Source organism: Zalophus californianus, chromosome 8, assembly GCF_009762305.2.
Source record: "Zalophus californianus isolate mZalCal1 chromosome 8, mZalCal1.pri.v2, whole genome shotgun sequence".
NCBI classification, from domain to species: domain Eukaryota; kingdom Metazoa; phylum Chordata; class Mammalia; order Carnivora; family Otariidae; genus Zalophus; species Zalophus californianus.
In genome coordinates, this window is record NC_045602.1 from 7,257,570 (window position 1) to 7,280,766 (window position 23,197).

General features: G+C 46.4%; 1 protein-coding gene across 5 annotated transcripts in view; it reads left to right on the plus strand.

Moving 5' to 3' along the window:
• The window catches only part of ASAP2 (ArfGAP with SH3 domain, ankyrin repeat and PH domain 2), a 168,656-nt gene that overhangs the window by 116,065 nt on the left and 29,394 nt on the right, over positions 1-23,197 (plus strand). For all 5 annotated transcript variants that reach the window (XR_003524613.2, XM_027621681.2, XM_027621683.2 and 2 more), the window contains 6 exons: positions 5,127-5,230; positions 5,324-5,393; positions 11,115-11,202; positions 15,198-15,246; positions 15,329-15,495; positions 17,679-17,812. Coding sequence is in view for 4 of the 5 variants with exons in the window: in XM_027621681.2 (XP_027477482.1) it covers positions 5,127-5,230; positions 5,324-5,393; positions 11,115-11,202; positions 15,198-15,246; positions 15,329-15,495; positions 17,679-17,812 (612 nt within the window). In the remaining variant the exon portion in view is untranslated. The remainder of the gene's footprint in view (positions 1-5,126; positions 5,231-5,323; positions 5,394-11,114; positions 11,203-15,197; positions 15,247-15,328; positions 15,496-17,678; positions 17,813-23,197) is intronic.

The window sequence follows — 23,197 nt, forward strand, 5'->3', positions numbered from 1 at the left end:
CAACTGATTACACCACCCAGGCGCCCCTCAACCCCCATTTTCTTAGTAGTTACTCTAGACCAGGCACTGCACAAACAGAGTAAGATAGATACAGTTCTCACCTCTTAAAGGGCTCACGGCCTGGGAGTAGGGTCAGAAAATTGGGGTACAGTGTGATGAGTACTGCAGTGGAGGTCAGCTCCCAGAAGGGGTGTCTCCCCTGTGTAGGAGATGGGTATGTGTGCTAGGTGGGTTAGTATGTCGGGAATGAGGATTTGGAGGATGATTCAGTTAGTGGAGTCCCAGCAGGTGGGTAGGGCAGGTGGGCCAGCTTCTGACCAGGACAGAAAATTCACCTGGTTAACTGTCTAGCAGAGCAGAAGAGCATGACTTAATCGTAGGTCTTCACTTCCTACTAGGATGACGTGGAGCAAGTTACCTGATCTCTCCACGCCTTGGTCTCTTCATCTGTAAAACAGGAATGATACTGCCACCTCAGAGAGTTGTTAGGAGATCCGGAGGGTAGTCTCTATAAAGCACTCCACACATTGTGTTGACAAACAGGTTCTAGTTAGTTCGTCCATTCAGCAGATACTGTGCTCCTAGATGCTGAAGAACCATAGTGAACCAAAAAATACCTAATTCCCACCGCTTGTTGGTTGAACAGCAGTGACTGTTGGTGGTGTTGTCTCTGATAGGTTGTTCTTCTGCCCACTTGACCCTCTTCCCCGCTCTGATTTGGGAGCCGTCACACCCCAACATAGACTGGCCCCCCCCGTTCCTGACCCCTGGCTCTCCCACTTCCCCAGTTGCCTGCCTTCATCCACACTTCACTTCCTGTCCCCTCACTGCCTCAGGGGTCTGCTCTGTGGTTTGGCCATGCCTACTTGCCTTATTTCTCAGGTTTTTCCGGGTACTTGATAACTGTGACCAGTAATCCAGACAACGGGCTTGCAGGGCAGGTGGTATTAGTCCACATTTACAACTTAAGTCTGAGAGAGGAGAAAAGTGTACTTGCTGGAGCCCACTCAGTAGTGTCAGGGCCAGGATTTGAACCCTGGTCTATTCCACTGCAAGCCTGTTCTCTTTAGCCAGATTATATGACTTTAATAATACCTTGTGTCAGACAGAATCTTCTTTAAAAAATATCCAGAAATAATGGGGAATGTGTGGTAATGAGATTTGAAAACACTGTTCTTAGACCATGGCTTAGTGCTTGCTTAGCAAAGCCCCCAGCTCTTGGTTGTGTCCATGTAAGTGGACACACCTGTCGTACCCCGAGAAGGTACTTGGACATATGTGGGACATACTTGGACATCACAGCTCTCCCTTGGTAGAGAAACTTCAAGCATCCAGGGGTGACTCCTTGGCAATCCATTTATCACAAGAATTGTCTGAATACAGGCTTTCTAAGAGGTAGATAGATAAAGTGTGTAAGTTTGTTGTTGTTTTTTAGATTATTTATTTATTTATTAGAGCGTGAGCGCATGCACGAGCAGGGGGAGGGGCAGAAGGAGAAGCAGACTCCCCGCTGAGCAGAGAGCCCAACGTGGGGCTCGATCCCAGGACCCTGGGATCATGACCTGAGCTGAAGGCAGATACTTAACCGACTGAACCACCCAGGCGCCCCAAAAGTGTGTAAGTTTTTATGATGTTCTAGGGTCTTAGGGAGCTCAGGGATACTTTTGATGTAATGAGTAGATCTTTATATGTATAACATATGCAACATCATCACTCTTTTTTCCCCTGTTCCTGAAAGTTTCAGATATTAAATCTGCTGCTCATCTGGGCATTCTCTGTCTTGGCAGGACCCAATGCCTAATACTTCATATGGCCACATAAACTTTAGGGTCATGGATGGTTCCTGGGGTCTGAGAACTTGCCTGGATGTCACAGGATAGAGGATATGTGCTTATTGAAAAAACTTTAAGAGAGCCTTCTGAAGGTCCATAAAATGCCTACTTAATCTATGTGCTTCAGACACAGGGACAGTCTCCACATTATGAGGCTCGCTCAGTCAAGTCCTGGGCATCCTTGGCTTTTCTAGGAAGTGCAGAGTGTGATGGAGAGTCTCCAAGAGTCAGGGTAACGTGGATACCCCAGCCCCCAGCCAGTCACCTCTCTGTGTGTTAGATTCTTCTTTTTCCCAGAAGTAAAGGCTCTTTTCTCTTGGATTGTATTCCATTGAGTTGCAGTCTTGGTTATGTGAAAAGGCAGACTTCATTTGTCACCCCTTCACCTGATCAGGTATTGTATAAAATACCTCTGTGAGCGGTGAAGAAAGGCTGTTTTTGTTGGATCACCTAGAAGTCACCTTGAAGATGCTGAAATAATTAGTTCTAAAGCAGATTCAATTTTATGTCAAATAGAATATATTCCTCTTATTTACACATTTTAAATTGTCTGGCTTCAGATTTGCCTCCACTTTTTAATTGATTCAAGAAATGTCTGGTCTAAAGAATAAAACCATAATTTCTTCCTTAAAGTCTGGCAAAGGGTCTGATTCTGTTGAAAAGAGGAATGCCCTTTATCCTGTTCATAAGGCCTGTGAGCATTCTGATTAATATGCTTGGCATGAACACTTTTGGCAGTGTTGTCACATGATTCCACCACTTACTTTGTGCAGGGTTTTTTTTTCTCCCTAAATCAATAGTCGTATTTCTTGGTTGTGCAATTTAGTCTTTTGACAGGTTTATTTTTAGTCTTTCACAGGGATTCGTATAGGTGAGCAGCACTTCTCTGTTTCTCCTCCACTGCATTTATTCCCAATGATGCATAAAGCTGGGTTTGCTCTAGATTTCTAGTGCTAATATTCTGCCTTTCCGAGAGAGTGTGGAAATTGGCACCATCCTCTCCTGATGAATGAGTTGTTTGCCTGTCTAGAGGCAGGAGTGCTGCGTGAACTCTCTGTGAAGAATGAGGATGTTTCTCCTATTTTGGGGTCTATTTGTCTAGGCTCTGTTGTCAATTCAATAATGGGATGCTTGAGCACCTTATTGATTTCTCAGATCAAGACTTTCTTTTGATTTTCCTTATTTACAGAGTAGTCCCATATATATTTCACAATTAAAAAGTCAGTGCTAAAAAAACAAAACAAAACAAAATGCCTGTGCTAGACAGACCATGTTCATGGAATGGAGGATTTAATGTTCAGATGGCCACCCCTTACTGATCTGCAGATTCAGTGCCACCCGTATCAAATTCTCCCCTACCTTTTGGCAGAAATTGACAAGCTGATTCTAAAACTCATAAGGAAATGCAGGGGACCCAGAATAGTCAAAACAGCCTTGAAAAAGAACACAAATTGGAGGACTCACACTTCCTGATTTCAAAATTCACCACTAAGCTATAATAATAAAGACAGTGTGGTACTGCTGCAAGGATAGGCTTACTGATCAGTGAAACAGAATTGGGAGTCCAGAAATAAACCCTTATACGTATGGCCAATTGTTTTTTCAACATGGGTGCTAAGATAATTCAGTGGGGAAAGAATAGTCTTTTCAACAAGTGATGCTGGGACAGTGGATAGCCACAAGCAAAGGAATGAATTTGGACCCCTACCTCACACCATAACCAAAAATTAACTCAAAATGGATCAGAAACCTAAGTATAAGAGCTGAAACTCAGAGTCTTCAAAGAAAACATAGGTATAACTCTCCATGATCTTGGAGTAAGCCATGGTTTCTTAGATGTGACATCTGAAGTACAAATGACAAAAGAAGCAATAGATAAATTTCATCAAAATTTAAAATGTTATGCTTCAAAAACCTTTAAAACTATCAAGAAGTGAGGTGGCTTACTGTTGCCTTCAGATGAAGTCGGTAACTCTGACTCAAGTCTGTCTGTCCCTTCTACCACTTGGCCCACTTTATCTAGCTACACTAGCTGTCCTGATATCCACAGAGGATGACCACAGCGACCACTTTCCTCTCCATGCATCTGTGTGTTGTCCCCACTGCCTTGGATACTCTCCCCTTATTCTCCATCTCTACTTGCTTTCGTCTTGAAAACTCAGTCCCTCCAGACTCCTGCAGCTTCCTCCACTTGGCCCTTCACTTCTAGAGTACTTGTGTTCTTGGTCTGGATCACTTTGACTGTCACGTATTAGTTCTTTCTTCATTAGCCAGTGCCTAGTTTCCCCAAGGATGGTGGAGATGAGACTGTGTCTTGGGACATCTTCTGGTGAGGGCACATGGAAGGAGCATCGAGGGGGAGGTTGGAATTCCCTTCCATTCTCCTCTCTGGCCCTAACAGGCTCTGCATCTTAACCAAATCACTTATTTTCATCGTGTTTTCCTCCATTACGAAATGGAGCGGTTGGGAGCTTCTCAATAAACCGTTGGCCTGTGAACTCTGTTCATGTTTTGCTCCCCCGTTTCCTACGTCTGCCAGAATTTCCAGTTGTAGTATGGACAGCTCCTTTCCATGCTCGGCTCGGGGCTTCTGATATCATCTGTTCAATAGTTGAGCGCCCATTGGATGCCCGGGGTAGCTGAAGACTGGAGTTTCCAACTGTGGCAGATTCTCCACTGACTAAGTGGATGGTCTGCCCTGAGGCTGAGGCGGTTGGGTTCAGTACTTTGGCCCCTTTGCTGGGTTGATGGGTCAGGAGGGGAATATTGTGCCAACACCTGGTATGTACCGGGTGTTCACACGTGTTCTCTTACTTAGACCTTACTATATTTACCATTTTACTGGGTATTGTTTTCCTATTTTCCAAGGAAGAAACTGAGGCAGGGAGCGTAGTAACTTGCCGACAAGTAAGAGGTGGAACATTGGGGATTTTTCTTGCTTAAAAGTGCTGCCTTTTCTAACACATACATTACTTTTCTTCTGGAGGCTGCTTTTGCCACACCAGGAGCTTCTTGCCATTATCAGGGACTTAAGGCTCATACTTAAGTAAAATCTGTAACTTCCAAATAGCTCATTCTCCATCAGCCAGTTGGGGGATGCTGGTTTGACATTTCCTTCTCCAGCCTTGCAGGTGACATTAACGAATTCCTGGGTATGAGTTTTATGCCCCCCTCCCCCTTTTTTTTGGTGTGCCGATAGATGACATTTCTCTAATTAAAAAAAAAATGTAAGGACGGCTTTTTTATAACTTGGAATCTGGACAGGATTAAAAGCAACTTCTCGACCATTTTTAGGATTCACAAATTCGCCAGAGTACAGCCTATAGTTTACATCAGCCTCAGGGAAACAAAGAGCACGGGACTGAGCGGAACGGCAATCTCTATAAAAAGAGCGATGGGTAAGTGGCCGTGGGGCTGGAGGTGACGTGCGCATGGGTGTCCTGTGCCCAAAATTGCTCAACTCTTATTTTTTCTTCCCATTTATCTCTAAGGATCCGAAAAGTGTGGCAGAAAAGGAAATGTTCAGTTAAAAATGGTTTCCTGACCATATCTCATGGCACTGTAAGTATTCTCTTTTAATTCGGGGGCTGCTGCAGGGAGGTGAGTGGGGGATGCCAGCTGCTGGGCACCATCAGGCCTTGACAATGCCTTTTAAAGACAACCCCCGCCCCTCCAGCTAGGAGAGCACATCTGGGGTCCTTCTCGATGTGGTGCACCTGCCCCCTGTTGATGCTGCTCCAACTGGGGAGAGCCTTGTGTCGTTCACTGCCTGACTGGGTCGGCAGTCTTCATTTAGACGCCAGTGGCTTCCAGAAACAAACAGCCCACCACTTCCCAGCTGTCTTTGTGTCTGGAAATTGAACACCCTGCTTGGGAAGATGCCTACTTTTCCATTAAAGGGGAAGCGTTTCGGTGGTCAGTACTCTGGGAATCCGAAATCCAAGAGAAGAGAGATTTCACTCATGTATTGTAGAAATCTAACACACTGCGCCCAACCTTAATCAAGACCTTTTTCTGTCATCCTGTGTATAAGAGTCCTTGCAAGAAACGGAGGCCTCTATGTGTAGCCTATTGAAAAACCAATCAATCTGAATAAAATGATTTACTAATCTATCTCCCAGACCAGGGATTTTAAGCACAGTTACAAACACAGCCTTTCACACCGCGGTGCTCTTTCCCACAGTGGCTTAGGTGTATCATGCCTTACCTGGTGTGACAGAATCTGGTAAATACCACGTAGGCTGGTAGACATTTTTGAAAATGTCTAAAGCCTGAGTTGTTGCTCTTTTGGGACTAATGAAAACACTGATGGTGGCCAGCGTTTCTTTTCCCAAGCAGAAGGCCTGGTACTATGTGCATACAAGCAGCCCCAGTCCTGTGAGTGCATGGGAGTAGAGATGACCCGGAGTCTTTGTCATTCCCCCCAACCCTCCTTTCCCACCAGTTCCCCTGGTGAAAGGCGGAGATGGGCAGGAGCACAGCTATAGACGGGTAAAAGCTCAACGTGAGTTCCGGAGAAACAGCTCTTCTCATGACTCATGCATAAGGAAACAGAGTAAAACCTCACTTGAGCCTCGATTGTGTCCCCCTGGGGGCCCCTTCGTTTTCACTGACTCTGCTTGGGGAAGAGAGAGAGACTGGGCCCTAGCATACATCCAGTGTCTGTAGGGATCTCTTGGGACCTTTGGCCTAGGGGATTGAATATGTCCCTTGCCTGGGCAAACAGAGATCATTTCTCTTTTCTAAAATCCAGCCTTCACTGGCCTCCTTCGTGGTCGCGACATCACTCCCAGGACTGTGCAGTTTGGATCCTGATGTGATGTTCTTTCCATATAGACATATGCCTGAGTGTTGGGGAGGGGTGCTATAGACTCAGGGAGGCCGATCTATCTAGTCACCATGCCTCTTTAAAATTAAGACCACAGACTGGATGATGGCCAGGTTCCATCCCTGCTCCAAACACCTGTGATTCTGTGCTCTGCTTTCAAATTGTTTTCTACTCAGTTGTTTGTTTTAATTCAGGTTTATTGCCTCCATGCAGAAAATTTCAGAGTAAGACTTTCATTTTGTGCCTCTTTACAGCTCTTAAGTCATTTGGTATATTTGCCTCATTAAAGCATTCTGCTAGACCCAGAGCCTTGGCTTAAGCCAACGAGTCATTCTCCCTCCGAGACAGAAATGAAAACAGGCCTAGTAATCCTTTGCTCACAGTGTAAACTTGGGCTCACATCACTTCCATTACTTCTCCCTAGAAGATGCAGAGGCTCAGTTTCCTTTCAGTGTTGATGGGTTGCTCCAGTTTTTGGCAGATAGTTATAGCTAGCTTTACTAGCATGCTGACAGCACAACTTGCATATTTAATGAGTGCTCTGTGTTTAGGGGGACCCCCGTCTAGGGAATCTCTGCACGTTCTCTCTGTGACTCACCAGGCCCTTCACAGCCTGGGCTGGGTGCTGTGGGAGCAGCCTTGCCTCTGGCCCTCTGCCTTGCCAGGAAAACCGGAGGGTTACTAAAGCAGGGGCTATACACACACCACAGAGCTGTCCTTTTCTCCTCATTCTGTGTGCATTCTGCTTGCTCTGGAAGGCAGACTCCCCCGCCCCCCTAACACACACACACACACACACACCACACCACACCACACCACACCACACCACACCACACCACACCACACCACACCACACCACACCACTGCACCCACACAGTGTTCACGGGCAGTGATGTGAATTAACCTCTGCCGAGAAAGGGATTTGAGAGATGCCTTTTTGTTTGATTTTGTTTGGATTTGGCTCCTTGTGTATCTTACCTTTGCAGCCAGCATCTCCCTGAGTAGGCTAATTTACCACCGGGGAAAGAGGACAGTTGTTCACAAAGACCTGACGGAGTAAATGGGGATCTAAGAGCGGTATCTGGCGCTCAGTGGGGAATCAGATCTTTACATTGTGGAAGCATGGGGTGTATTTGTGCCATTTGGAAAACCAGTTTCTTCCTAGGAAGCTGGCAGCCTTTGGGAAAGGAGACTGTTGTGTCCTGTATTCTAGCAGAGGGATGGTGATAACATCCGGATGAATTCAGTGAAAGCTGTAGTTGGTATTCCCTGTTAGCCAAGGTTGATTGTGTTTTCTGGCACTGGGAAAAGTGATTCTTGGGACAAAATAACTAATGGAGTATCATCTTTGCCAAGTGCATCAGTTTGCCACACTGCCAAAGACTGGAGACTTTTTAAACTGGAAGAAATGTCCCCTGGTTATTATGTAGTCTCATTTTTTTAATGATCATCAATCATAAAGAATACAGACTTCCTATTAAAGGCCTGAGAACTTGGGAGAAAATAGAATGGCATTATTAAAGTGAGAGGAGCTCTGATAATCAGTGCCTTGAGTCAAACACAAAAATCTATCGATCTCTTTCCCGATCCTTTCTGTTAAGGCAGAGCTTTTCAAATTAAGCTGTCAAAGAGCACTGGTATCTGATGCATTAGGTAGAACTGTTCTATAGCTGAAATCAATGACGACACCATTTCCCACAAATTTCAGCAGGGGAGAGAATTGAAAGGATAGAGTTTTCTCTAAAAATTTTCTCCTGTAGATTTTTTCTTACAGCTTTTGTGTCAGCTACTCCTTACTCTGGATGGACAAATAGCAAACAGTTATTAATGTAAAACATGCAAGCTGACATCTTAAGCAGTATCAGCTGTTCTGAGTTTTGGGGACCTACTCTGACAGCTACTACTTTGAACATGTAGCCACATTTGTGCCTTTAGAATTATTCCTACTTCAAATAGAGGCACTGAATATTTTCCCATGTCTTGTGTTTGTACATGTGAAGGACAGTCTGTCTCTGAGGGTAGCTATCTTGGTAAGAATGAGCAGCTTTCCCCATGGCATGGGGAAAATGGAAGAATACAAGTTAGAGGGTGGTTTTAATTCAGTTCTGCATCTTTGTGGCACTGAAAGGTATGTATGTCCAGGTCCGTGCCTCTGCTTTCCACGGAAATCCATGAGCTGCAGTTAAGAGCTTGTGCTCTGAGCCCAGGCTTCCCTTGGCTCAAATGTTGCTTCACTGCCCCCAAGCTCTGTAAGATCCATCACGTTACTTAGTCTATCTGGGCCAGTCCCTTTATCTATAAAACTGGAGCAGTTCCTACCTCAAAGGTCAGTTTAGGAGATTTAAATGAGTTATTTTATTAAAAATTCTTAGAACAGTACCTGCCTCCTATAGGCAAATCATGATGATGATGATGATGATGATGATGATGGTTTTTAATTGCTGAGTGAATGTAGCTACTCTTATTCAGAATTATCTTCTTGTGCATGAAAGTTTTTCTGTACTCTGAAAAACAAACAGGGTTCTAGAGGGGAGGGGGGTGGGGGGATGGGTTAGCCTGGTGATGGGGATTAAAGAGGGCACGTTCTGCGTGGAGCACTGGGTGTTACAAGCAAACGGTGAATCATGGAACACTACATCAAAAACTAATGATGTAATGTATGGTGATTAACATAACAATAAAAAATTTTTTTAAAAAGTGTTTCTGTATACCCCAGCCCCTCTTACTGCTCCTGTGCCTAAGACTCGGTGGACACCAGCAGTTTGGAAATAGGCCAGGAACGTCCCCTAGATAAATATATATATAGTTGTGTGATCACAGGAGGTGACAGGTAGACAACTACTTTATGCAGTCAAGTATGTGGTTGCATCATGGTGTGGTCTACCACTTGGCGCTGTAGAAATATATCATTTGGTGTATTCGTTCCTAGATGAGCCAGGTAATTCTATTGGTAAAGATCCAAAATTGGATTGATGGTACTTTCACTTGGAATTGTCAAGGTTTGCAAGATTGGATAGAGCTTGAAGTCTTTTAATACTGATTTCTGACGATTGAAGGATTCTGTTAGGCATCTATGACTGTGGAGAACATCCAGTGAATTTCATATAAGAGATGAGCCCAACATGGCTACAGACCAGGAGAGTCTGGTCTACCCTTTTTATCCAACTTCTGTTTTTACCCCACCTTCCTTTTATCAAACCCAAACTGTTCACACTGCAAGGATCCATCCTATTTTAATGGAGACTATGCTCCCTTACCCCTGCTCTGAGTTTAGTGGAATGGAATTTATAAATGAAGGTCTCACAGGTCTGCCCAGGTGTGGATACTCATGTGTGTGTTTCTCAATGAATGCCAAATCCAAGCTTTCACAACCTGTAAATGCGGCTGGTGGCCACAGGTAGGGTGAATAAAAGGTTGAAGTATATGGCATTTTATTTGATCTTTTCCTTCAGCAGGTTGGGAGGTGGGTAAGATAAGCCCATTCATATTTGGAGATTTCTCCAAAATTTCTGAGAGACATTTTACCATTGATACTTTTTTTCCCCTAAAATTATCTTATCCTTTGATCGTTGCTTTTTTTGGACTAATTATGGTGGTTTTGAAATAAAATACCCATTTTGACATCTCTCTGACAAAAATGTATTGTGATCTTTTGTTGCCACTGTGTTGGGGGGATTCGGGGTCCTTATGTGAATGAGATGGGTTTTGTTAAAACTTAAGTGACAAATGGTTAGCATTTAGAATTATCAATCTATTACCTGTTGTGACTTCAAAAAGTAGGGAAAATAATTTCTCTGTCATTTTTGTGCTATGAGATTTCTTTTCTTGGAAGTGAGTGTTTACACTCAGGAAAACACTTCTAAGATCACCAGAAATTGAGCTTGGTGCCTAAGTCACCCAGCCAACCATCTGTGTCATCAGTAGGAATTGGGACAGAATGTCTCAGAGCATTAGCCGTGGAGCATTTTGATCTCAGGGAGCCCACTGCCATCGGCCTCAAAGCCAGCATCACTTGTGCCCTGGCTTGAGTAGGTGTGGGGGCCACCAAGTGTCCCTCACAGGAAGTGGCAACTGCCTTCCAGGGAGCTGAGATTTAAGGACATGCTGTGTTGTGCCTGCCTACATAAAATCTGCCTTCTGCAAGCCATCTTTGCAAACTAGTGGAAATCCTGTTCTTGCTGTATTCTTTTTTAAAGATTTTATTTATTTCAGAGGGAGAGAGAGAATGGGAGCAGGGGAAGGGGCAGAGGGACAAGCAGACTCCCAGCTGGGCGCAGAGCTGGACACGGGGCTCAGTCCCAGGACCCTGAAATCATGACCTGAGCTGAAGGCAGACACTTAACAGACTGAGCCACCCAGGCGCCCCATGTTCTTGCTGTATTTTAATGAGAAATGATACCATATGATTTTCCCCTCCTTCCCACACATCTCCCTACTTCTCTGTTTTTAAACAGGCTAACCGGCCTCCTGCAAAGCTCAACCTATTAACCTGCCAAGTGAAGACCAACCCTGAGGAGAAAAAGTGTTTTGACCTTATTTCACGTAAGTTTATTTCTCAGGTGCTAGGCCACAGAGAAATGATTTTCAACTCTCTGCTTGGGCCTCAATCCCATTTCGAAGAATTGATTGTCAAGGAGAAATGCCTTCACATGACATACATGCTTCCTCTTTCCACTCATAACCGTTTGTTTGCCGGTCCCTCCAGTTTAGGAAGTGACGCTGAGGGCTGCCCTGCTCTCCTCATGGGCCCCCATAAACAAGGAGATTATACTAGATCAGCCCCTTGAGCCTAAAATCTGATCCTCAGTTAACTATAAAAAAGGACGATTCTGTGTTGTCAAAGCTTCCATGGTTTGGGTGATGTTAGAAATGCTGCACAACTAACGTGGAAAGGTCTTCAGAGCCCTAGAAACTTTCGTTTTTGAAATTGTTTTGTCTTCCCCACCACAGAGTTTGCTTTTTTGCTTCTGTATGCTTTTCTTTTTTGTGGTGTATACAAAAGAATCACCACAGAACCATCTGTTGTTACGAGTGTCTACTCAGCATCCCTAAGAAAGGAAAGGACTAGTGTGTCTTGAAACAAGATTGGCCTTTGTTGATGGCACATTTCGGTGGCAGGGTTACAGTTTGTGGGGAGGAAGGAGGCCAGATCCCCTTTCAAAGGGGGTCACAAGGGATTTAGGCACAAGAATTGTGTTTATAGAGGAAAAGTCTAGACCATGCATTTTAGGAAGGTGATCTTAGGAAGATGAGCACAGTCTTAATTGCCTCAGTATCCAGAGCATGACGTGGCTACTTTTTAAGATGTCTGCTGGATTATATTACTGAGGGCTAGGAAGTTATTTCTTATATGATTTATTGCTCATAGCAAGCTTAGGAGGTAATTATTACCACCTCCACTTCTCTGGATGATGAGACGGAGGCCCATGGCCGTTCATCCTTGTACCCGGTTGTCCCTGTTGTAATGTGCACCGTACTGAGTCGGAGGAGAGCCTTGAGCAGTGTGATGTGTGTAAAGGGTTTGGGCATTGTTCTGTCCTTCAGATTCTAGACTAATTTGTAATACAAAAATTGACTTTATCCTGCTTCAAACCCTGTGTCCCTACTCAGTCTCGTGAGGGCCACAAATGTGTTTACCCCTCTGTACACTCAGATCCTTCATTCACACGAGACAGTGTGAACGTGCAGGACTGACCGTAGTTTACAATGGGATTGAGGGGCGCCTGCGTGGCTCAGTGGGTTGAGCATCTGACTTGATTTCGGCTCAGGTCCTGATCCCAGGGTCATGAGATCAAGCCTTGTGTCAGGCTCCACACTCAGTGGGGAGTCTGCTCGAGATTCTTTCTCTCCCTCTCTCCCTGTAACCCCTGAGCTCTCTCTCTAAAATAAATAAATAAATCTTAAAAAAAAAATAACATGGGATCGCTCCTGGGGTTACCTGCCTTCAGAGAGCAATAGAGTTTTATGTAAAGGGAGAGACCTTGATGGTATAAGCTGATGTCAGCAAGTGGCTGGGGACCACTTGGAGGCTTTAGGCCATCCTTTTTCTGAAGCAGTAACCCATGATAAGCAGTGTGTCACCCTTCAAGACCTGATGGGCTCTTAGTAGTTAACAGAGCTTGCCCGAGCTGCACGCACACGGGGAGGCAGAGGTGAACACTTCCCTCTGCTTGCCCTGTTCCCTCCAGCACCCCTGTGGGGGCCCCCGTGAGAGGCACAGAGGCATTTACTTCATACTTGTAAACAACCCCAAAGCACTCCCCAATCTACACGTTTTTAACTACTGGTCAGGCACTAAGGAGGGTCAGAAGATGGTAAGTGTGCCTTGCTCCCTACCAAGCGTGAATTATTGCATTCCGTGGACATGTGGGAGGGCGGGCCTGTGTAAATCTGGTTTCGTGTGAACGCTCTGGCAAGCCAACATTTTCCAAGATTCCATCAGTATCTTTGCTCTACTATCTAATGCATAATAAACATCTTCGGGCAAGGGCTGCCTGCCTCTGATACCAAGAAGGGCTTCCTGAATTCGATTTGAGGGACTTTTGTAAATTTGCCAGAGTCCATTGTCATTCTTTGAAAAAAAGCTCTTCTTTCTTCTTCTTCCCACTGTGCTGTAGTGGGTAGAGTGAATCCCAAGCCTATGATATTTTCATCCTAGTTTTCAAAAGGTGTTACTCTCCTAGGAGTAGTTGTGGTGAAAATGCTTTGTTGAAGTGGTGTGTGGGTTTGGTTGTCACAGAGAAGCCTGAAAACCGGCCAGGAGTCCTCCAGGGAGATGCTGCCAAGCGGCGAAGCCTGATTTGTCAAGCATCCCGAGAAGGCTGGGGCTCAGGGTCATGTCTGATCGTGCCTGAGTCGGGACATGAGGCTGTCATCCTCTCTGTTCCTCCCCCACCCGCTGGCCAGGCTACTGAGACACGTAGCACGAAGATGCGTTTGAGCTCTTCGAACATTTGGGTCGTTGGGGAAATAAAAGTCAAGCTGCATGATCATGGGCAGTGAGGAAGATACTTCAGCTGTGGGTGTCTTTGACGCTTGCCCTCCATGGGCCTCGGTGTCCCTCCAGCCAGCCCGCCCGGAGCCGTGCTCAGGACGAGCCTGCTTCCAGGGCTATGAAGACCACTGCTGGAAGACGACGTGTGAGCTCATTCAGAGGGGCCCAGAGGGTTCTGTGCGTCCCCAAGGACAGTCACTGATCTGCTCTCTGCAGAAGTTGGATCTCCTCCCTTTTTTCGTTCTGTTTGGTTTTAAATTTATTTTCCTTTTTGGCTTTGATTTGGACTCACTGTAGACAGAATCTCTGTATATCCTTCACCAGCCCCCTGATGGCTTGTCTGGTAGTATACAGTACGTGTTACCGTACTGTATACTGTACCATGTGTACTCTGTCAAAACCCAGGAATCTGGGGCGCCTGGGTGGCTCAGTCGTTAAGCATCTGCCTTTGGCTCAGGTCATGATCCCGGGGTCCTGGGATCAAGCCCCGCCCACATCAGGCTCCCTGCTCCACAGGAAGCGTGCTTCTCCCTCTCCCACTCCCTCTGCTTGTGTTCCCTCTCTCGCTGTGTCTCTCTCTGTCGAATAAAAAATAAAATCTTTAAAAAAAAAACCCGGAAATCAACATTGGTGATGCTGTTCATGAGGAGTCTTACCTGGTTCTGGCATTTCCACTGGCTCTTGGGACTCCCTGCAGGATCCCGTGGTTCGTTTTTTACTTCATCTTCACCTGCTACCGGCTGTAGCAATGTCAGAGCCTTTCCTGGTCTTCCATGATCTTAATACTTGTTTTGAAGAAGATTGATCAGTTTTTTGGTCACCTGTCCCTCAACTTGGGTTTCTCTGATGCTCTCCCACAATTGGACTGAGATTCTGCACTTTTGGGAGGAATAGCACACATCCTGTCCATGCCCCTCTTCTCTGCTCCGTGCACAGGGGTCAGCAGTCTGGGACAAGCCTTGTAGATGCTGCTGTGTTTGCACACGGCTGTGTGTGAGCCTACGGTCTCACGCCCCATCATCACCTGGCTGTCCCTCCTGCTTCGCCATGCAATACACAGCGCTCCCACGGCCTGCTAGCCTGCTAGAACGCCTCCTCTTTCTAAGAAGGCCAGAAAACTTCTCAGATACTCATGAGGACAGGCTTTTATTATTCGAAGGGCTGTAACAATTACTTTTGGCGGGGGGGGGGGGGGGGGGGGGGGGGGGACCAACTTTGTAGCAAGTTAAAAACAAAGCTTTTGAAAAGATGTTGATGGTTTCCATCCCTGAATAGCTTCAGCTTGGGGAAGCTTCATCTCTTTATGAACTGGAATGGAGGGCAGGGCAGCTTTGTGAATTTGGATGATAAAGCCACAATCCCCCAGAGCAAGGGCAAGCAAGGCATGGAAGGACACGAGGGAGGGCTCGGTTCTCTAGAGATGGTTCATTTCCTAGCGGAGAGTTGCTGTTATTCCCAAGGTTAATTATAAACCACTTTCTGCTGGAATCCTGTGCGGATTACCATGCAGGCTCACAACTGACTAATTCCTCTTGCTGTGCAGACGACAGGACGTACCACTTCCAAGCGGAGGATGAGCAGGAATGTCAAATGTAAGTTCCTTGGAGGTGGGCCTTGGGGCCGGGGCCTCACAGCCCTTGGGGCTTTAACACAGCATCTCTGTTATTTTTCTAGATGGATGTCTGTGCTGCAGAACAGCAAAGAAGAAGCTTTAAACAATGCATTTAAGGGGGATGACAATACCGGGGAAAATAACATAGTCCAAGAGCTGACAAAGGAGATCATCTCCGAAGTACAGAGGATGACGGGCAATGACGTGTGTTGCGACTGCGGGGCACCAGGTGACACCCTCCCCCCCAGCTCTGGGATGGTCACATCTCATTCCGATTCACAGACCAGTCACAGATCTTCCTTTTCACTGCAGACGCGGCGGTGCCCGGGTGCTACACAGCTGTGTCCTGGGCTGTGTGCAGGCTGCTGGGGGGCGGAGGGTGGGAAGACGCCTGCCTCCGGGCCCCGCACAGGGCCACACGAAGATGGCCTGATGTAGCTGAAAAGATTAGAAGCTTTTTTGGGAAATGAAAACGGAAGCACAGAAGGCAGGTGAAACCAGGGTTATCTGCTCATTGTATTGGTTGTGCGGCCGTGTAGGGGCGGCTTATCCCGGGATTTACTCCATCCCCCCTTTGTGCTACTTTGTAGAAGTTCTAGCCGCTGTCTAGTCTGTGATGCTGGGAGAGCCACTTTCTTTGTTGGGTATCGGTTTTCCTGTATGGAAGATGAAGGAACTGGCCGAGAATGTTTTCAGGCCCCTCTCAGGTGCATGTTCTGTGAAATGAGATGTTTATTCTTCATTTTGATGAAACCTCTCAGGGGCTTCATTTTTTTAATCGACATAGAGTATCATTGTAGATTTTAATACCTAGTATTTTAAAAAGCCTAAGGAGTGGATTTCTTCTGACTAAGATGGAATGGTGCTGTGAGGTCCAGGGAGCTTTGGAATAGCTGTTTCTGGACATTTACAAAATGAGAAAGATCATGGGATGGTCAGTTACCGTTTTCCTTCCTCTCATTCTATGACAGTTCTTTTTTTTTTTTTTTATGACAGTTCTTACAAAAACAACACAGCAAAAATAGAGTGGGCAGTTGAGAATTGCTGGGAGGTTCCTATTGCCCCAAAGGCTGTATATCTGGAGGTAGTTTGAGGAACTCCCTCAGGGTCTCAGACTCATTAAAAATTACCTTCTGGCAGGAGACGAGGAAGGGAGTGGTAAGTAGTGAATCGTGCTTTTTCTTAAGAAAAGATGAGGACAGTGCAGCACTTGGACTTTTACAAGGCTCCCATAAAGAAGTCAAAGCTTTGTACATTTCTGTTTGCAAATGCTGCAGGGTGGGTGACGAAACTTGATACAAAGTAGTCGAAACATACTCCTACCTGGCAGAAGGGTAGAAGTGAAAACACAGATGCTCAGAAGTATTTCCTAAGGGATAAAACTTTTTATAATTAAACATTTAAAGAAAGAACTTGACCGTGATCTCATGACCCAGGTTACGCTGTTTCCCTGCTGTGAGTTTCCAAGGGCAGCAGGTGGTTGGAAAGAGAATGGTACTTATGGGCAGTGATAACGTGCTTGAGTAGGCTTTATTTTGAATGCCCCATTTTCAGGCTAGCTTTCATCTGTCAGGCATGTCTTGGGTGTCTGTTGTGTGGCCAGCGCATAGTCGGATGCCGCAGGGGGTAGGTAAGTGCTCTGAGCAGCGCGGTGATGGGGCATCAGCATGGCCTTGGGCCTTGGCACAGGCGGGGGGGCTGTCTGGCCCCACACCCCCTCCAGCAAGGCCCTTCTCCTCTCTGAGCACTGTGTAGACAGCTGACCTCTTCACCTGCTGGCGCTCTTGTATGTGCTAAATGAAGGATTCTATGTCAGTATCTGCAATTTCCAAAGCTCTTAGGATCAGAACTCTTCCTGCTTCCCCCGAAGTGCTGAGCACAGAATATGGCATCAGCACGTAGTAGGTGCTCTCTATCGTTTTACCGTTAGTATTTTGCGAACACAGAGACACGTTTTAAGTCTGTTCCCCATCCAGCACTACTGTGGTAGTTTTTCTCTCCCCTTTGCTGGTCTGACCAAGGTTGGCGATGGGCATGGTGGGTGCTCAGGACGGCCCTCAGAGACCTGTGCCCACTAGAGGGCACTGCGTCCTGTGTGTTTACAACGCCTGTCCCTGGGGAGTTCTTAATGAATGGAAGGGTGGTGAAGACAACTGAGTAAAGAATGGAGGGATGGGAAGGGGATGCAGGGCAAACACGTGCGTGTGTGTGTGTGTGTGTGTGCGTGTGTGTGTGTTGTGTGTAAATCGGTGCTAATGCAGAGTGAATGGTGAATGAGAGCTCCAGCTTGTGTCAAGGATTGAGAAAACGCTCGTGCTCAAAACTCCACATGCCGTAGCTCTACAGGAAAAATGTTGTGACCCCGGCCCGCTACTTACTGCAAGCTCCAATTTTCCCTGTTCTCTTTGGCAGATCCTACATGGCTTTCCACCAATCTGGGCATCCTGACCTGCATTGAGTGCTCTGGAATCCACCGGGAGCTCGGGGTTCACTATTCGAGGATGCAGTCCCTCACGTTAGATGTTTTAGGAACATCTGAGCTGCTGGTAATTCTCAGATCCTTGATTTTGAAATGGAAATGAATGAGCTGAAAGCTGAGTTTTCATGTTGGCATTCAAATCCATTTTGGTTTCTTGAAATTCCACTGGGCTGATGGTTGTTGATTTTTTCCAGATGAGTTTGGGCAATTAGAACCTCAGTGATGATTCCTCCTTCTCGGCTATTGGTAGTTGAGGGCACTTTTTGTTATAAAACTTGGTTCTTAAACAAATCAAGTGAAGTGAAACGGAAAGGAGGGCTGAGACTGTTGTGAGACGCGGACTAGGACGGTGGCGTAGTCTAGCTCACCCCGTTCCTTAACTGCATGCGGAGTGCCGAGCCCCGAGACAGTCGAGGACGCGTTCCCCCGGAGTCCCCCGCAGATTCCTGCCAAGTCTGTGGTCACCACTAAGCTCAAGCCTCCAGTGCTCTTTTCCTCAGCCCCTTACTGTCGCCCTTTGGGGGAGACACCGGTCTTTGCTTTTACTGCCTTTGTTTCTAAGGAAAGCTTTCATTCCTGGTTCAGTGATAACACATAAGCCATGCAGCGCAATCTACATTGATCCTGGGAGGCTGAAGCACTTTCTGTCATAAAACGTCCAGAGTTTTGAGCCTGGCCCCACTGAGGAAAAGGCACATCACACTAGGTGTTTTGAGACCACCTAAAATGGAGCTTTTGTGACTGTTTTCAGAGTCTGTAATTGCTGGCAGGAAGCAGCGTTAGAAACTCTTGGCATTGGGCTGGGCATTGGACAGTGAACATTAAGTGGTTACAGATTGCCGTTGATTGTAATGAAAAGAGCAATAGTCTTGACAGAAAATCAATTATCGTGGTCAATATACCTCTCAAGGGGCTATACACTTTTATTGATGACTGCTATAGAACCAGCGTGTCAGAACTTAGAATGTATTTTGAACTATCTTGTCAAATCCTTCCACCCTTTCCAGAGGATTCCTTTGTGGTCTTGAAAGACAAAGTTGGGAGAAACTAGAGTGAATTCTGGTCTCCTGGTTAGTAACATCCCTGATGACGTCAAGTTTAGAACTAAGCTGGACTCGGCAAGACTCCAGCAGTGTATCCTTGGTTCCACAGTGTGGTTATTGTCAATGTCATGGTGCATTCACCCACGTCTTAGAGCTGCATGTGTCCAGGGGGTGGTATGTTGGGCAGCTGATGGTGGCATAGATTTGAGATTTCCACAGTCTGTTTTCAGAGAAGCACAAATTCTCTGGTAAACTCTGGCAGTTGCTATACTGCCATTGCTGGTTTTCTCAAAACAGTGGGAAGTGTTCAGTGATTTTTGGTGAAATAATAATTGCTTATTTTGTACGAGGCTCTTCACAGAGCACTTGATATGTATTAGCTCATTTGCCCTTCACGACAACCAGTGACCTTGGTATTTATCCCAACTTTACAAAGGAGGAACTGAGGCTTAGAATGTTATAATGTGCCGAAGGTTATATAGTTATTGAAGTGCCAGATTCGGGGCGGGACCCTTTCATCTGATCCCAGAGCTCAGACTTAACCTCTGAGGAGCCCGGGACGTAAACTGGCCTTTGTGGGGGCCACCTCTGAGGAGCCCCGGACGTAAACTGGCCTTTGTGGGGGCGAGTCTTAACCGCGTGCTGAGCATGTAAGCATCACTGCCGTCCCTCCCCATCCCCGTCCCCAGCAAATGTTGAACAGCCTCTCCACGTGATGTCAATACTCCCTCCATGACCTTTTTGTCAAATCTGTGCCGTCATGAGTAACCAGTGTGAGTTACCGACTATGCGGTGGGAAAGAGGTGCTTGGTAACACACCCTCATACGGGGAGTTCTTCTCACAAACAGTGGTCTTCAATGACTTCAGAAACAGAGTAGTAAAATGATTTAGAAGTGATGAGTTTTGACTGTTATTTTGTTTTTAATATAATTTATGTAACTGTGAGTTTATATAATGTAGTTTTACTAATGGCAATCATGAGCTGGTAGGAGCCTGACCCCAGCACATCTGTTACACCTGCTTAAATGTGTCTCAAAACCTCAACTGATGGTCTTCATGAGACTCTTGCCCGCTAAACAGGAAAAGGCCAAGGAAGGTGGAAGGGAAGATGTTTACATCTCAGTGAAACGATGAGGTGGCTTCTGATACTGGGTTCGAATTTTGGTCTCTCTCTCTCAGGGCCTCTGTCAGCAGATGTTCACAGGAGTCTGGCCAGCTGTTAGCCCTGATGGAGCCGTCAGGCAGAGCCTGCTTATTTAATATCTGCAGGTATTTCTAGAACCTGACCTCTGCCGTAGTTCCAGACTGTCCCTCATGGTTACAGAAAAACAGTGGGATGGGGCGCCTGGGTGGCTCAGTCGGTTAAGCATCTGCCCTCGGCTCAGGTCGTGATCCCAGGGTCCAGGATCAAACCCCACATCGGGCTCCTGCTCAGTGGGGAGTCTGCTTCTCCCTCTCCCTTTGCCACTCCCCCTGCTTGTGCTTAATCTCTCTCTCTTTCTGTCAAATAAATAAAGAAAACCTTAAAAAAAGAAAAAAGAAAAACAGAGGGAAAAGGGCCCCAAATCTTGTGAGGTTCACTCCCACCCTCCGCTTGTCCCTCAACTCTGCCTGTGTGGTTGCTCACTGGAGGTGGGCGTCTCCCCAACCCCTCCCACTGTGTACCAGGACGGTGGGCCCGACATCCTGTCCTGAACCCTTACTGCGCAGCTGTGAAGTCAAGCGCTGCATGGACAGTGTGTGTTGGTTTAGGATTCATTTATAAAACATGAGTTCAAGCCCTTTTTTAGAAGATTTTATTTATATATTTTTTAAAGATTTATTTTAGAGAGAGAGAGAGAGAGAGAGCTTAAATGGTGGGGAGGGGCAGAGGGAGAGAGAGAATATTTTTTTTTTTAAAGATTTATTTACTTGAGAGAACGAGAATGAGAGAGAGAGAGAGCATGCACATGAGAGGGGGGAGGGTCAGAGGGAGAATCAGACTCCCCGCTGAGCAGGGAGCCCGATGCGGGGCTCGATCCCGGGACTCCAGGATCATGACCTGAGCCGAAGGCAGTCGCTTAACCAACTGAGCCACCTAGGCGCCCCGGGAGAGGGAGAATCTTAGGCAGGCTTCCAACATGGAGCCCAGGACCTGGAGATCACAACCTCAGCCGAAATCAAAAGTTGGACACTTCACCGATGGAACCAGCCAGGTGCCCCTATGAATTCAAGCCTTTGTAAAGTATCCAGGTTCTTGTGTTCTGTGTAGACAGGTGGATGCTTGTACAGAGGATCTCTTGAAGGCTTGACACATAGATGTCTCTGTGTGTGTGTTTAGAATTATGTCTGGCACATCATAAGCACTGTGAAGGATTAGCTCTCCTTATTTTCCAAGATGACTTTAAATCCTTTCGGAAAAATGATCCACATTTCCTTGTATGTGAATCCACAGGGAGATTCCACTCTGGTTGTCTGCTCCGTGCATGAACCTTGAGGATGCGCAGAGCGGTGACCTCAGGGTGTGTGGTTGAGTTTTTCATCCTGGTATGTGTTTTTGTGCAGCAAACGTTGATTAAACTTCTTTGCACCCTATTAAGAGGGTGAACTGGAAAGTAATTTTCCAGCGTCTCCGTGGGTACATCCTGGGCAAAATTGCTTTACAGGCTCAGTGATTCTCTGTCCTTGAGGTGAATCAGTCCTAGAGCCCATATCTCAGGGAGGTGTGCTGTGATGAGCGGGGATTTTCATTCTCTGGCTGGCATGGTGCTCCTAAACAGACGCTCGCCACGTAGAATGTTGCTCCTGTTCTCCCATATGGCCTCACCATATTCTTCATGATAAAAATCTTTTTGCTTAATTCCGTAAATTATTTTCTGGTCTCAGGTTTGCCCACAGTTCCCTTGGATGGTATGCTGTGGCAATTTCACCATTTCCTTTTTTATTTATTTTGGGTTCAAAGCATGCTTGGTTTCCATATTAACTGAGTGGATTTCACCGGCATCCGTGAAGGTGGTTGATTAGTAGTCATCTTTTCTTCCCTCCACCTGCTTTTAGAATCATGTCTTATTCAGCAGAGAAAAACTGGGTGTGTGAAGGTACTAATTAGTTCTAGGAAGTCATGTCATTTGAACTGGTACTCTAGCACACACTGCTCAGTATCCTTAGATATTAAAGCAAACCTGTTTTCAGAAATCCTTCTGGTAAACATAGATTTGGGGAACGTAAATTTTCTCCCTAACATAGGTCATCATTTCAGCGTTGATTTTCAGTTCATATGTAAAACGGTACCACTGGTACTAAGGTCCTTGTATCATATGATCCATTTGACATCATATGACCTTTAAAATTAATAAAGGAAAATTTGGTATTATGAAATTGAAATGGGGTCAGTAATTTTAAAATCTGTTCCATCAAATTGAAGAGCAGGGTCAGGAAGCTTAGGAGCACATATTGCTGACTCAGGCCTATGCTCCCTGACTTTGTCCTGCCTCCCTTGTCAGGAGGTTGTTAACAAGCTGTCCAGTGTAGAGGTGGCCCGTTGACAGCAAGGTCTGAAGGAGAGCATGTGGAGAGGGAGGCCTGCAGACACTGACAGCTACCTTACAGCTGGAAGCGCTTTTTCACCTGGCACTGAATGAAAGCCACTCCTTTTTTGGAGGTCAAAATTGTGAGCTCACAGCATTTCTTGGCTCTGCCTGCTGGGGTCCAGTGCCCTCACTTCCCTGGGCCTTTACCCATTTGAACATTAACGGTGTGTCATGCCCTATGGCCTTCCTTACTGCTGGGATGGGAGCGGCCCAAAAGTCTGCTTTGTTACTGAGAGAAGCCAAATTAGTTGACCAGGTTCACATGTGAGGTAACAACAGCCCCCAGGCTCCAGACAGGAGGAGCCCACCGCTCCCAGTGTGGCATTCTCTGGGTACAACTGGGCTGAGGCCCTCTCTCAGGGAAGTTCTTTCTCTCATTTGTCCATTCCTCCCGTTGAGGGGCATAAAAACAGGGAAGAATGTCAGAAGAGTAGATCTCTCTCCACCTGGAAACATGAAAACGGGCAGGAGGTTTTCCACATCCTCACTCCAAACTGTAAACACAGTTTCCAGATAACATCTAAGGCCTCTCTCTGGCTCCATGGACCCTGCAAAGGTAGGTGCTACAGATCTGCAGGAATGTGGGACTCCCAAGTCCCCGTGCTCAGGTGCTTCCATGCAGTGAGGGCGAGGCATGCAGGGTTCCCCGCAAGGCACGTGGGGTAAAGCGGGCGTCTTGACCAGGCATCTGCCCTGCTGATGTACACCTGCCATCTCCATACTCATTGTGCTCAGCACAGACTTCTTTCCCAGCCCTCAGCACCGGGCATCTCTTTCTGTCAACATCCCTCTCGTTAGACTGAGCCCTCTCCAAGCACGGTTGTGTCTCATGCTCAGCG